A 14,593-nucleotide genomic window follows, 5' to 3' on the forward strand; every position below is an offset into this window, starting at 1 on the left:
TGTAACCCAAATCCCATGTTAGCTGGCTGAGCACTTTCCCTAAATGCTCTCCAAGATCTTTTTCTTTACTCTAAAAATAATGACGGATTGGCATAGAGCCAAGAAGGATTTCCCTTACTGAAAGGAACCAGGCAGGAATGGCAATACTATAAATAATATTTCCTATAATCAAATCCTGTTGGTGGTGGTGGTGACGGCAAGAGAGAAGAGGAAGTCATGCCAACAGACCGGAAACTCCGCCAGTGCTGAGTGCTAACTGTTTGTCAAGGATGTATGGGTTTGTCTTAGCATACTGTTCATAACAATTAGCTCTGAATAAAACTTACCAGTGGAACTGTGCTCTGTCCACTCTGGTGGGGTTTCATCCTCAGCTCTTTGTACAGGTACCAGATGTAATTGACAGTGTAGAAAAATGAGGAAATGTAGAGTATCTAGGTGAAAATCAAAACAGCCCATCATAACTATCCCACTATGGCTTCCTTCAATTTTCTACATTATTTTCTGCTGTAAGAATCCTACCTACTGGTCTATTAGTAACTTACCATCTACTATCCATACCATGCAAAACAGGGCCAAATATGGGAAACCTACCCAGGCCTAAAATATGTCCCAGCTTTCTTATTTTATCCTTTTGAATATTCAGAAGAACCACAGCATTATCCACCTCCTCTCACCCAACTGTTCCAATTTTATGAGGATATCATAGAATCTTTTTCTATTTTATTTTTTAATTGAAAAGGACATAAGAAGGGTACAAATGACCTTGTTTACAAAACGGAAGTAGAGTCACAGATATAGAAAACAAACTTATGGTTACCAGGGGATAAGGGGTGGGGGGAGGGATAAACTGGGAGATTGGGATTGACATATACACACTACTATATATAAAATAGATAACTAATAAGGACCTACTGAATAGCACAGGGAACTCTACTCAATACTCTCTAATGGCCTATATGGGAAAAGAATCTTAAAAAAGAGTGGCTGTATGTATATGTATAACTGATTCACTTTGCTGTACACCTGAAACTAATACAACATTGTAAATCAACTATACTCTAATAAAAATTTTCAAAAAAGAAAAGGCCATAAGAATTTCCATTTCTAATAATGATAGCCTAGGCTGTCTTAACCAAACTTTCCAATCAAAAGAACTAAATATGCTGAATAAAATGTTTTTTAAATCTTTAAAAGCATCAAAGAGCTGACAAGATCACAATGAACCAGCAGCACAAAATCCAAGAGAAGGAATTTCTGCTTCCACCTTTGATGAAATAACATGAATAGAACTTGTCTTTCAGCCTTAAAAACTAAAAATTGGACAAAATATATGAAAACACCCTGTTTTCAAACACTGGATAACATCATTACAGAACAGTAATCCCTGAAAGAAGAAAAACGAACAAATTGAGTTCATCAAGTTCCCCAGCTACCTGGCTAGGAAAAGTGAGTACAGTGATGGGGAATCCAAACAGAGACAAGCTGTCCTGGTGAGTTGAGGAGACATTTCAGTGTTTGGGGAGGCCAAGGCAGCTAAAATGTGTGAAGCAAATTATCAGAGAAGAGGCAGACACACAGAGACATAGTGCTCTGGAGATGTGCAGAGGTACCTTCAAGTCTTTGATTAAGTATTGATCTACACACATGGGAGAGAAAACCATGAAGAGAAGAGAAAGAAGCACCAGAAAGGAATAGGTGGAACAATCTCCAAAGGAATCCCTGAAGGAGTAGTTTGTGTTCCCATCAGCCAGTGTGGAATGACTTCCTAATCCGTAGGCTGGAATGGCAGTACTGTAGAATAATAAGGTAGAATCATAAGAAGAGTATTGCCTCACTATTGGGACCAAATTAGCTGTACATGAAATACTTCCCTAACTAAAGCTTGAAAGCAAGCCTTCAAAAAATAAAGGATCAAACAGACTCAGAGTTAACTATATATAAGACAAAATCCCCAAATTTAAATGGGATTTATATATGTATATAAAATTTATGCATGTATATAAGACCTAATACCCAACAATGTTAAATCTAGAATGTCTGGTGTCTACTAAAATATTGTAAGTCATGTAGATAAGCAGGAAATTATGGCCCATAACTAAGAGGAAAATTAATCAATAGAAATGGACCCAGATACAACACAGATTATAAAAATTAGGAGACAAAAATATTTAAGGAACTATTGTAAATATACTCAATATGTCCAAGAAGGTAGAGGAAAGCATGAGCACAACATTGAGAAATGGAAGATATAAAAAAGATCTAAGTTGAAATTCTAGAGATTTTAGAAAAATTCTAGAAAAATATATGGAATTTAAAATATGGAAAATTAAAAACCGCAAAAAATTAGTTAACTTGAAGACACAGAAATAGAAACTAAAATGAAACATCTAGAGAAAAAAGACTTTGAAAAAAAATGAACAAAACTTCAGTGAGCTGTGGAATACAAGTGGGCTAACACACCTGGGATTGGAATTCCAGAAGGAGTAGAGAGGAAGGGAGAAACAAAGAAAATATGTTTGAGGAAATAATAACCAAAAATTTTCCAAATATGATGAAAATATTAACCACCATGTCCAAGAAGCTTAACAAAACCAAACATAAGAAACATGAAGAAACCACACCAAGGCACAAGGTAATCATGAATATAGACGCAAAAATCCTCAACAAAATATTAGCAAACCAAATTCAACAACACATAAAAAGAATCATACACCATGATCAAGCTGGATTTATTCCAGGGTCACAAAGATGGTTCAGCATATGCAAATCAATCAATGTGATACACCACATCAACAAAAGGAAAGGCTAAAACCACATGATCATCTCAAAAGATGCAGAAAAGAGCATTTGACAAAATTCAACATCAATTCATAATAAAAATTCTCACCAAAGTGGGTATGGAGGGAAGATATCTCAACATAATAAAAGCTATTTACGACAAACCCATAACCAACATAATACTCAATGATGAAAAGCTGAAAGCCTTCTCACTAAATTCAGAACAAGACAAGGATGCCTACTCTCACTAAATTCAGAACAAGACAAGGATGCCTACTCTCACCACTTCTATTCAGCACAATATCTGAAGTCCTAGCCACAGAAATCGGACAAGAAAAAGAGATAAAACGTATACAAATTGGACAGGAAGAGGTAAAACTGCCACTATCTGCACATGACATGATACTCTAGAGGGAGAACCCTGAAGTCCCACACAAAAACTGTTAGAACTAATAAATGAATTCAGCAAGGTAGCGGAACACAAGAATATACAGAAATCTGTTGCATTTCTTTGCACTAATAATGAAATATCAGAAAGAGAAGGTGAAAAAACAATCCCATTCTAAATCGTATCCAAAAAAAAAAAAAACACCTAGAAGATGAAAGACCAAGGAGATGAAAGGTGTATACACTGAAAACTACAAAACATCGATAAAGGAAATAGACGATGATTCAAAGAAATGGAAAAATATCCCATGTGCTTGGACTGGAAGGCTTAATATTGTTAAAATGGCCATACTACCCAAAGCAATCTACAGATTTAATGCAATCCCTACTAAAATAACCATGACATTTTTCACAGAACTAGAACAAATAATCCTTAAATTTATATGGAACCACAAAAGACCCAGAATTGCCAAAGCAATTCTGAGGAAAAAGAACAAAGCTGGAGGCATAATGCTTCCAGATTTCAGACTATACTACAAAGCTAAAATAATCAAAACAGTGTAGTATTGGCACAAAAACAGACATATAGTACAACGGAACAGAACAGAGAGCCCAGAAATAAACCCACGCACCTAGAGCAAAACGACACATAACATACATAGGTCAACTAACCTATGACAAAAGAGGCAAGAATATACAATGGAGAAAAGACAGTCTCTTTAACAAGTGGTGATGGGAAAGCTGGACAGCCGCACGTAAATCAATGAAGTTAGAACACCCACTCACACCATATACAAAAACAAACTCAAAATGGTTTAAAGCCTACATATAAGACATGAAACCATAAAAGTCCTAGAACAGAACATAGGCAAAACATTCTCTGACATAAATCGTAACAATGTTTTCTTAGCTCAGTCTCCCAAGGCAATAGAAATAAAAACAAAAATAAACACATGGGTCCTAGTCAAACTTAAAAGCTTTTGTACAGCAAAGGAAACCATCAACAAAATGAAAAGACAACCTATGGAATAGGAGAAAATATTTGCAAATGATGCAATGAACAAGGGGTTAATATCCAAAATATACAAACAATTCACACAAATCAATATCAAAAAAAAATCAAACAACCCAATCAAAACATGGGTAGAAGACCTGAATAGACATTTCTTTAAAGAGGACATGCAGATGGCCAATAGGCACATGAAAACATGCTCAACATCACTAATTATTAGAGAAATGCAAATCAAAACCACAGTGAGGTAACACTTCACACCAATCATAATGATTATCATCAAAAAGTCTACAAATGAAAATGCTGGACAGGGTGTGGAGAAAAGGGAACCATCCTACATTGTTGATGGGAATATAAATTGGTACAGCCACTATGGAGAACAGTATGAAGGTTCCTTAAAAAACTAAAATTAGAGTTACCATATGATCCAGCAATCCTACTCCTGGGCATATACCCAGAGAAAACTCTAATTTAAAAAGATACATGCACCCCAATGTTCACAGCAGCACTATTTACAATAGCCAAGACATGGAAGCAACTTAAGTGTCCATCGACAGATGAATGGATAAAGAAGATGTGGTTATACATACACAATACAATATTACTCAGCCATAAAAAAGAATGAAATAATGCCATTTGCAGCAACACAGATGGACCTGGAGATTATCATACTAAGTGAAGTAAGTCAGGGAATTCCTTGCTGGTCCAGTGGTTAGGACTTGGTGCTTTCACTGTTGTGGCTTGGGTTCAAACCCTGGTCGGGGAACTAAGATCCTGCAAGCTGTTCTGCGTGGCCAAAAATGAATAAATAAGTACGTGAAGTAAGTTAGACAATGAAAGACGAAACATTTATATACAGAATCTAAAAAAAATGATACAAATGAACTTATTTACAAAACAGAAACAGACTCATAGACATAGAAAACAAACTTATGGTTACCAAAGGGGAAAGGTGGGAGGGGGATGGATAAATTGGGAGTTTGGGATTGACATATACACACTACTGTATTTAAAACAGACAACCAACAAGGACCTACTGTATAGCACAGGGAACTCTGCTCAATATTCTGTAATAACCTAAATGGGAAAAGAATTTGAAAAAGAATAGATATATGTATATGTATAACTGAATCACTTTGCTGTACACCTGAAACTAACACAACACTAAATCAAAATAGTCCAATATAAAATGAAAACTTTTAAATAAAAATAAATTAAAAAAATAAAAATTAGGGCTTCCCTGGTGGCGCAGTGGTTGAGAGTCCACTGCCGATGCAGGGGACATGGGTTCGTGCCCCGGTCTGGGAAGATCCCACATGCCGCGGAGCGGCTAGGCCCGTGAGCCATGGCTGCTGAGCCTGCGCGTCCAGAGCCTGTGCTCTGCAACGGGAGAGGCCACAACAGTGAGAGGCCCACGTACCGAAAAAAAAAAAAGATGGAAAAAAATAAAAATAAAAAAAAAAATTTTTAATTTTAAAAAGTTTTAAAAAAAGATGTGGTATATATACAATGTAGTATTACTCAGCCATAAAGAAGAATGAAATATTGCCAATTGCAGCAACATAGATGAACCTAGAGAATGTTATCCTTAGTGAAGTAAGTCACAGAAAGACAAATATATATGATATCACTTATATGTGCAATCTAAAAATAATACAAATGAATCTGTACACAAAACATAAACAGACTCAGATATATGAAACAAACTTATGGTTACCAAAGAGAAGAGGGAATGGGGAGGGACAAATTAGGAGTATGGGGTTAACAAATACAAACTACTATACATAAAATAGATAAGCAACAAGGATTTCCCATATAGCACAGGGAATTATAGTCAATACCTTGTAATAATCTATAATGGAAAATCTGAAAAAACATATATATAGAAGTGAATCACATTGCTGTACACCTAAAATTAACACAATATTGTAACTCAACTACACTTCAATTTAGGAACTTCCCTGGCAGTCCACTGGTTAAGACTCTGCACTCCCAGTGCAGGAGGCACAGGTTCACTCCCTGGTTGGGGAACTAAGATCCCGCATGCCTCATGGTACGGCCAAATAAATTAATGAATTAAAAAAAAGTATACTTCTAATTAAAAAAGGGGACATCATAATCAAATCACTGAAAGTCATGGGAAAACAGAAAATACCAAAAGCATCTAAAGCAAAAAGACACATTACATACATAGGAACAAAGATGAGAATGATAGCAGACACAATGCAGAAACAATCAGAAACAATGCAATCCAGAAAACATTAGGAGCAACATCTTTAAAATACTGAAAGAGAAAAAAAAATCTGTCAACCCAGAATTTTATACACAGTGAAAATACCTTCCAAACAAAGGACAAAAATAAGGACTTTTTCAGACAAACAAAAGCCGAGAGATTACACTGAAGCACACCATTACTATAAGAAATGTTAAAGGAAGTACTTCAGGGAAAAAATGTAATAACAGATAGAAATTTGGATCTACACAAAGGAATTAAGAGCATCAAAAATGTGAATCATTTGGTGCTTCCTCAAATAATTAAACATAAAATTACCGTATGATTCAACAATTCCACTCTTAGGTGTATACCCAAAATAATTGGAAATAAGTATTCAATCACATGCACATGCATGTATATAAAGGTGAAAAGATAGAAGCAGTGCAAATGTCCATAATCAGAAGAATAAATAAGCAAATTATGATGTATACACACAGTGGAATATTATTCAGCCATTAAAAGGAATGAAGTACTGATACATGCTACAATGTAGACGATCCTTCAAGACATTATGCTAGGGCTTCCCTGGTGGTGCAGTGGTTAAGAAGCCACCTGCAAATGCAGGGGACATGGGTTCAAGCCCTGGTCCAGGAAGACTCCACATGCTGCAAAACGACTAAGCAACAACTACTGAGCCTGCACCACAACTACTGAAGCCTGCACGCCTACAGCCCATGCTCTGCAACAAGAGAAGCCACTGCAATGAGAAGCCCGCACACCACAATGAAGAGTAGCCCCCAATTGCCACAACTACAGAAAGCCCGCACACAGCAGTGATGACCCAATGCAGCCAAAAATAAATAAATAAAATAATAAATTTATAAAAGAAAAAAGATCATGTGACAATCTCAACATATGCAGAAAAAGCTTCTGACAAAATTCAACATTCATTTATGATAAAAACTCTTAACAAAGTGAGTATAGAAGGAACATATCTCAACATTATAAAGACCATTTATGACAAGCCAACAGCAGCATCATACTCAACAGTGAAAAGCTGAACGCATTTCCTCTAAGATCAATAACAAGACAAGAATGCCCACTCTTGTCACTTCTATTCAACATAGTATTGGAAGTCCTAGCTACAGCAATCAGACACGAAAAAGAAATAAAAGATAAAAGGCATCCAAATTGGAAAGGAAGAAGTAAAACTGTCACTGTTTGCAGAGGACATGACACTATGCATAGAAATCCTACAGACACCACCAAAAGACTATTAGAACTCATGAATCAACTCCATAAATTTTCAGGATACATAATTAATATGCAGAAATCTGTTGCGTTTCTATACACTAACAATGAACTACTAGAAAGAGAAATTAAGAAAACAATTCCACATACAATAGCATCAAAAAGAATAAAATACCTGGTAATAACTCTAACCACGGAGGTAAAAGACCAGTATTTGGAAAACTTTAAGACATTGATGAAAGAAACTAAAGATGACACAAACAGATGGAAAAATATCCCATGTTCATGGATTGGAAGAATTAATACTGTTAAAAAGAACATAGTACCCAAGGCACTCTACAGATTCAATGCAATCTCTATCAAAATACCAATGGTATTTTTCACAGAACTAGAATAAATAATTTAAAACTTTGTATGGAAACACAAAAGACCTTTAATAGACAGAACAATCTTGAGAAAGAAGAACAAAGCAGGAAGAATCATGATCCCTGACTTCATATTACACTACAAAGCTACAGTCACCAAAACAGTATAGTACTGGCATAAAAACAGATACACAGATCAATGGAACAGGACAGAAAGCCCAGAAATAAACCCATGCACTTATGGTCAATTAATCTACAACAAAGAAGGCAAGAATATACAATGGAGAAAAGACAGTCTCTTCAATAAGTGGTGCTGGGAAAACCAGACAGCTACATGTAAATCAAATTAGAACATTCCCTAACACCATATACAAGAATACATTCAAAATGCATTAAAGACCTAAATGTAAGACCGGATAATATAAAACTAGAGGAAAACATAGGCAGAACATCCCTTGACATAAACACAGCAATATTTTTTTGGATCCTTTTCCTAAATAAAGGAAATAAAAGCAAAATAAACAAATGGAACCTAATTAAACTTAAAAGCTTTTGCACAGCAAAGGAAACCATCACCGAAACAAAAAGACAACCTACAGAATGGGAGAAAATATTTGCAAATGATATGACTGATAAGGGATTAATATCCAACATACATAAACAGCTCACACAATTCAATATCAAAAAGCAAATAACCTGATTAAAAATGGGCAGAAGAACTGAATAGACATTTTTCCAAAGAGGAAATGCGGATGGCCAACAGAAACATGAAAAGGTGTTCAACATTGCTAATCATCAGGGAAATGCAAATCAAAACCACCATTGAGAGGAGCTTCAAGATGGCAGAAGAGTAAGACGCGGAGATCACCTTTCTCCCCACAAATACATCAGAAATACATCTACATGTGGAACAACTCCTACAGAACACCTACTGAACGCTAGCAGAAGGCCTCAGACCTCCCAAAAGGCAAGAAACTCCCTACCAGGGTAGGGCAAAGAAAAAAGGAAAAACAGAGACAAAAGAATAGGGACGGGACCTGCACCAGTGGGAGGCAGCTGTGAAGGACGAAAGGTTTCCACACACTAGGAAACCCCTTCGCAGGCGGAGACTGCAGGTGGTGGAGGGGGGAAGCTTTGGAGCCACGGAGGAGAGTGCAGCAACAGGGGTGTAGAGGGCAAAGCGGAGAGATTCCCACACAAAGGATAGGTGCTGACCAGCACTCACCAGCCTGAAAGGCTTGTCTGCTCACCCGCCGGGACGGGTGGGGGCTGGGAGCTGAGACTCGGGCTTCAGTCAGATCCCAGGGAAAGGACTGGGGTTGGCTGCGTGAACACAGCCTGAAGGGGGCTAGTGTGCCACAGCTAGCCGGGAGGGAGTCAGGGAAAAAGTATGGAGCTGCTGAAGAGACAGGAGACTTTTTCTTGCCTCTTTGTTTCCTGGTGCGCGAGGAGAGGGGATTCAGAGCACTGCTTAAAGGAGCTCCGCGGCTATCAGTGTGGACCTCAGAGACGGGCATGGGACGCTAGGGCTGCTGCTGCAGTCACCAAGAAGCCTGTGTACAAACACAGGTCACTCTTCACACCTCCCCTCCCGGGAGCCTGTGCAGCCCGCCACTGCCAGAGTCCCATGATCCAGGGACAACTTCCCCGGGAAAATGCATGGCGCGCCTCAGGCTGCTGCAATGTCATGCCGGCCTCTGCCACTGCAGGCTCGCCCCACATCCGTATCCCTCCCTCCCCCCGGCCTGAGTGAGCCAGAGACCCCAAATCAGCTGCTCCTTTAACCCCATCCTGTCTTAGCGAAGAACAGACGCTCTCAGGCGACCTACACGCTGAGGCGGGTCCAAATCCAAAGCTGAACCCCAGGAGCTGAGCGAACAAAGAAGAGAAAGGGAAACTTCTCCCAGCAGCCTCAGGAGCAGCGGATTAAATCTCCACAATCAACTTGATGTACCCTGCATCTGTGGAATACCTGAATAGACAATGAATCATCTCAAAGTGAGGAGGTGGACTTTAGGAGAAACGATATATATATATTTTTTTCCCTTTTTCTCTTTTTGTGAATGTGTATGTGTATGCTTCTGTGTGTGATTTTGTCTGTATAGCTTTGCTTTTACCATTTGGCCTAGGGTTCTGTCTGTCCGGTTTGTTTTGTTTTTTTTTACTTAAAAATATTTTTTTCTTAATAATTATTTTTTTAATAACTTTATTTTATCTTCTTTCTCTCTTTCTTTCTTTTTTTTCTCCCTTTTATTCTGAGCCATGTGGAGGACAGGCTCTTGGTGCTCCAGCCAGGCGTCAGGGCTGTGCCACTGAAGTGGGAGATCCAAGTTCAGGACACTGGTCCACAAGAGACCTCCCAGCTATACGTAATATCAAACGGCGAAAATATCCCAGAGATCTCCATCTCAATGCCAAGACCCAGCTCCACTCAACGACCAGCAAGCTACGGTGCTGGACACCCTATGCCAAACAACTAGCAAGACAGGAACACAACCCCATCCATTAGCACAGAGGCTGCCTAAATCATAATAAGGCCACAGACACCCCAAAACACACCACCAGACGTGGACCTGCCCAACAGAAAGAAAAGATCCAGCCTCATCCACCAGAACACAGGCACTAGTGCCCTCCACCAGGAAGCCTACACAACCCACTGAACCAACCTTAGCCACTGGGGACAGGAACTATGAACCTGCAGCCTGCGAAAAGGAGACCGCAAACACAGTAAGTTAAGCAAAATGAGAAGACAGAGAAACACACAGCAGATGAAGGAGCAAGGCAAAAACCCACCAGACCTAACAAATGAAGAGGAAATAGGCAGTCTACCTGAAAAAGAATTCAGAATAATGATAGTAAAGACGATCCAAAATCTTGGAAATAGAATGGAGAAAATTTTTAGAATGAAGAAACATTTAACAAGGACCTAGAAGAACTAAAGAGCAAACAAACAGTGATGAACAACACAATAAGTGAAATTAAATATTCTCTAGAAGGGATCAATAGTAGAATAACTGAGGCAGAAGAATGAATAAGTGACCTGGAAGACAAAATCGTGGAAATAACTACTACAGAACAGAATAAAGAAAAAAGAATGAAAAGAATTGAGGACAGTCTCAGAGACCTCTAGGACTACATTAAATGCACCAACATTCAAATTATAGGGGTCCCAGAAGAAGAAGAGAAAAAGGAAGGGACTGAGAAAATATTTGAAGAGATTATAGTTGAAAACTTCCCTAATATGGGAAAGGAAATAGTTAATCAAGTCCAGGAAGTACAGAGAGTCCCAACAGGATAAATCCAAGGAGAAACACGCCAAGACACATATTAATCAAACTATCAAAAATTAAATACAAAGAACAAATATTAAAAGCAGCAAGGGAAAAAAACCAAGTAACACATAAGGGAATTCCCATAAGGTTAACAGCTGATCTTTCAGCAGAAACTCTACAACCCAGAAGGGAGTGGCAGGACATATTTAAAGTGATGAAAGAGAAAAACCTACAACCAAGATTACTCTACCCAGCAAGGATCTCATTCAGATTCGATGGAGAAATTAAAACCTTTACAGACAAGCAAAAGCTAAGAGAATTCAGCACCACCAAACCAGCTTTACAACAAGTGCTAAAGGAACTTCTCTAGGCAGGAAACACAAGAGAAGGAAAAGACCTACAATAACAAACCCAAAACAATTAAGAAAATGGGAATAGGAAAATACATATCGATAATTACCTTAAATGTAAATGGATTAAATGCTCCAACCAAAAGACATAGACTGGCTGAATGGATACAAAAACAAGACCCGTATATATGCTGTCTACAAGAGACCCACTTCAGACCTAGGGACACATACAGACTGAAAGTGAGGGGATGGAAAAAGATATTCCATGCAAATGGAAATCAAAAGAAAGCTGGAGTAGCAATTCTCATATCAGACAAAATAGAATTTAAAACAAAGACTATTACAAGAGACAAAGAAGGACACTACATAATGATCAAGGGATCTATCCAAGAAAAAGATATAACAATTGTAAATATTTATGCACCCAACATAGGAGCACCTCAATAAATAAGGCAAATACTAACAGCCATAAAAGGGGAAATTGATAGTAATACAATCATAGTAGGGGACTTTTAACACCCCACTTTCACCAATGGACAGCTGATCCAAAAAGAAAATAAATAAAGAAACACAAGCTTTAAAGGATACAATAAACAAGATGGACTTAATTGATATTTATAGGACATTCCATCCAAAAACAACAGAATACATATTCTTCTCAAGCGGTCATGGAACATTCTTCAGGATAGATCATATCTTGGGTCACAAATTAAGCCTCGGTAAATTTAAGAAAATTGAAGTCATATCAAGTATCCTTTCCAACCACAACGCTATGAGACTAGATATCAATTACAAGAAAAAAATCTGTAAGAAATACAAACACATGGAGGCTAAACAATACACTACTTAATAACCAAGAGATCACTGAAGAAATCAAAAAATACCTAGAAACAAATGACAATGAAAACACAACGACCCAAAACCTATGGGATGCAGCAAAAGCAGTTCTAAGAGGGAAGTTTATAGCAATACAATCCTGCCTTAAGAAGCAAGAAACATCTCAAATAAACAACCTAACCTTACACCTAAAGCAACCAAAGAAAGAAGAACAAAACCCCCCCAGTTAGCAGAAGGAAAGAAATCATAAAGATCAGATCAGAAATAAATGAAAAAGAAATGAAGGAAACGATAGCAAAGATCAATAAAACTAAAAGCTGGTTCTTTAAGAAGATAAACAAAATTGATAAATCATTAGCCAGACTTGTCAAGAAAAAAGAGGGAGAAGACTCAAATCAATAGAATTAGAAATGAAAAAGGAGAAGTAACAACTGACACTGAAGAAATACAAAGGATCATGAGAGATCCTTTGTACAAGAGAGATCCTTTGAGATCCTAGATACAAGCAACTATATGCCCATAAAATGGACAATCTGGAAGAAATGGACAAATTCTTAGAAATGCACAACATTCCGAGACTGAACCAGGAAGAAATAGAAAACATAAACAGACCAATCACAAGCACTGAAATTGAAACTGTGATTTAAAATCTTGCAACAAACAAAAGCCCAGGACCAGATGGCTTCACAGGTGAACTCTATCAAACATTTAGAGAAGAGCTAACACCTATCCTTCTCAAACTCTTCCAAAATATAGCAGAGGGAGGAACACTCCAAAACTCATTCTACGAGGCCACCATCACCCTGATACCAAAACGAAACAAAGATGTCACAAAGAAAAGAAACCACAGGCCAATATCACTGATGAATATAGATGCAAAAATCCTCAACAAAATACTAGCAAACAGAATCCAACAGCACACTAAAAGGATCATACACTATGATCAAGTGGGGTTTATCCCAGGAATGCAAGGATTCTTCAATATATGCAAATCAATCAATGTGATACACCATATTAACAAACTGAAGGAGAAAAACCATATGATCATCACAATAGATGCAGAGAAAGCTTTTGACAAAATCCAACAACCATTTATGATAAAAACCCTCCAGAACGTAGGCATAGAGGGAACTTACCTCAACATAATAAAGGCCATATATGACAAACCCACAGCCAACATCGTCCTCAGTGGTGAAAAACTGAAAGCATTTCCACTAAGATCAGGAACAAGACAAGATTGCCCACTCTCACCACTATTATTTAACATAGTTTTGGTAGTTTTAGCCACAGCAATCAGAGAAGAAAAAGAAATAAAAAGAATCCAAATTGGAAAAGAAGTAAAGCTGTCACTGTTTGCAGATGACATGATACTGTACATAGAGGATCCTAAAGATGCTACCTGAAGACTACTAGAGCTAATCAATGAATTTGGTAAAGTAGCAGGATACAAAATTAATGCACAGAAATCTCTTGCATTCCTATATACTAATGATGAAAAATCTGAAAGTGAGATTAAGAAAATACTCACATTTACCACTGCAATAAAAAAAATAAAACATCTAGGAATAAACCTACCTAAGGAGACAAAAGACCTGTATGCAGAAAACTATAAGACACTGATGAAAGAAATTAAAGGTGATATAAACAGATGGAGAGATATACCATGTTCTTGGATTGGAAGAATCAACATTGTGAAAACGACTCTACTACCCTAAGCAATCTACAGATTCAATGCAATCCCTATCAAACTACCAGTGGCATTTTTCACAGAACTAGAACAAAATTTTTCACAATTTGTATGGAAATACAAAAGACCCCGAATAGCTAAAGCAATCTTGAGAAAGAAAAACGGAGCTGGAGGCATCAGGCTCCCTGACTTCAGACAACACTACAAAGCTACAGTAATCAAGACAGTATGGTACTGGTTCAGAAACAGAAATGTAGATCAATGGAACAGGATAGAAAGCCCAGAGATAAACCCACGCACATATGGTCACCTTATCTTTGATAAAGGAGGCAAGAATATAAAATGGAGAAAAGACAGTCTCTTCAATAAGTGGTGCTGGGAAAACTGGACAGCTACATGTAAAAGAATGAAATTAGAACACTCCCTAACACCATACACT

At 37.6% G+C, this 14,593-nt stretch overlaps 1 protein-coding gene across 7 annotated transcripts in view; it reads right to left on the bottom strand.

Annotated features, from left to right (window-relative positions):
* TMEM116 (transmembrane protein 116) overlaps positions 1-14,593 on the bottom strand; it is a 126,244-nt gene that overhangs the window by 53,853 nt on the left and 57,798 nt on the right. For all 7 annotated transcript variants that reach the window (XM_029220425.1, XM_029220415.1, XM_029220441.1 and 4 more), the window contains exon 5: positions 327-431. In XM_029220425.1, the coding sequence (XP_029076258.1) occupies positions 327-431 (105 nt within the window). The remainder of the gene's footprint in view (positions 1-326; positions 432-14,593) is intronic.

This window comes from Monodon monoceros, unplaced genomic scaffold (assembly GCF_005190385.1).
Source record: "Monodon monoceros isolate NGI ecotype Baffin Bay Population unplaced genomic scaffold, NGI_Narwhal_1 Super_Scaffold_1, whole genome shotgun sequence".
Taxonomy (NCBI): Eukaryota; Metazoa; Chordata; class Mammalia; order Artiodactyla; family Monodontidae; genus Monodon; species Monodon monoceros.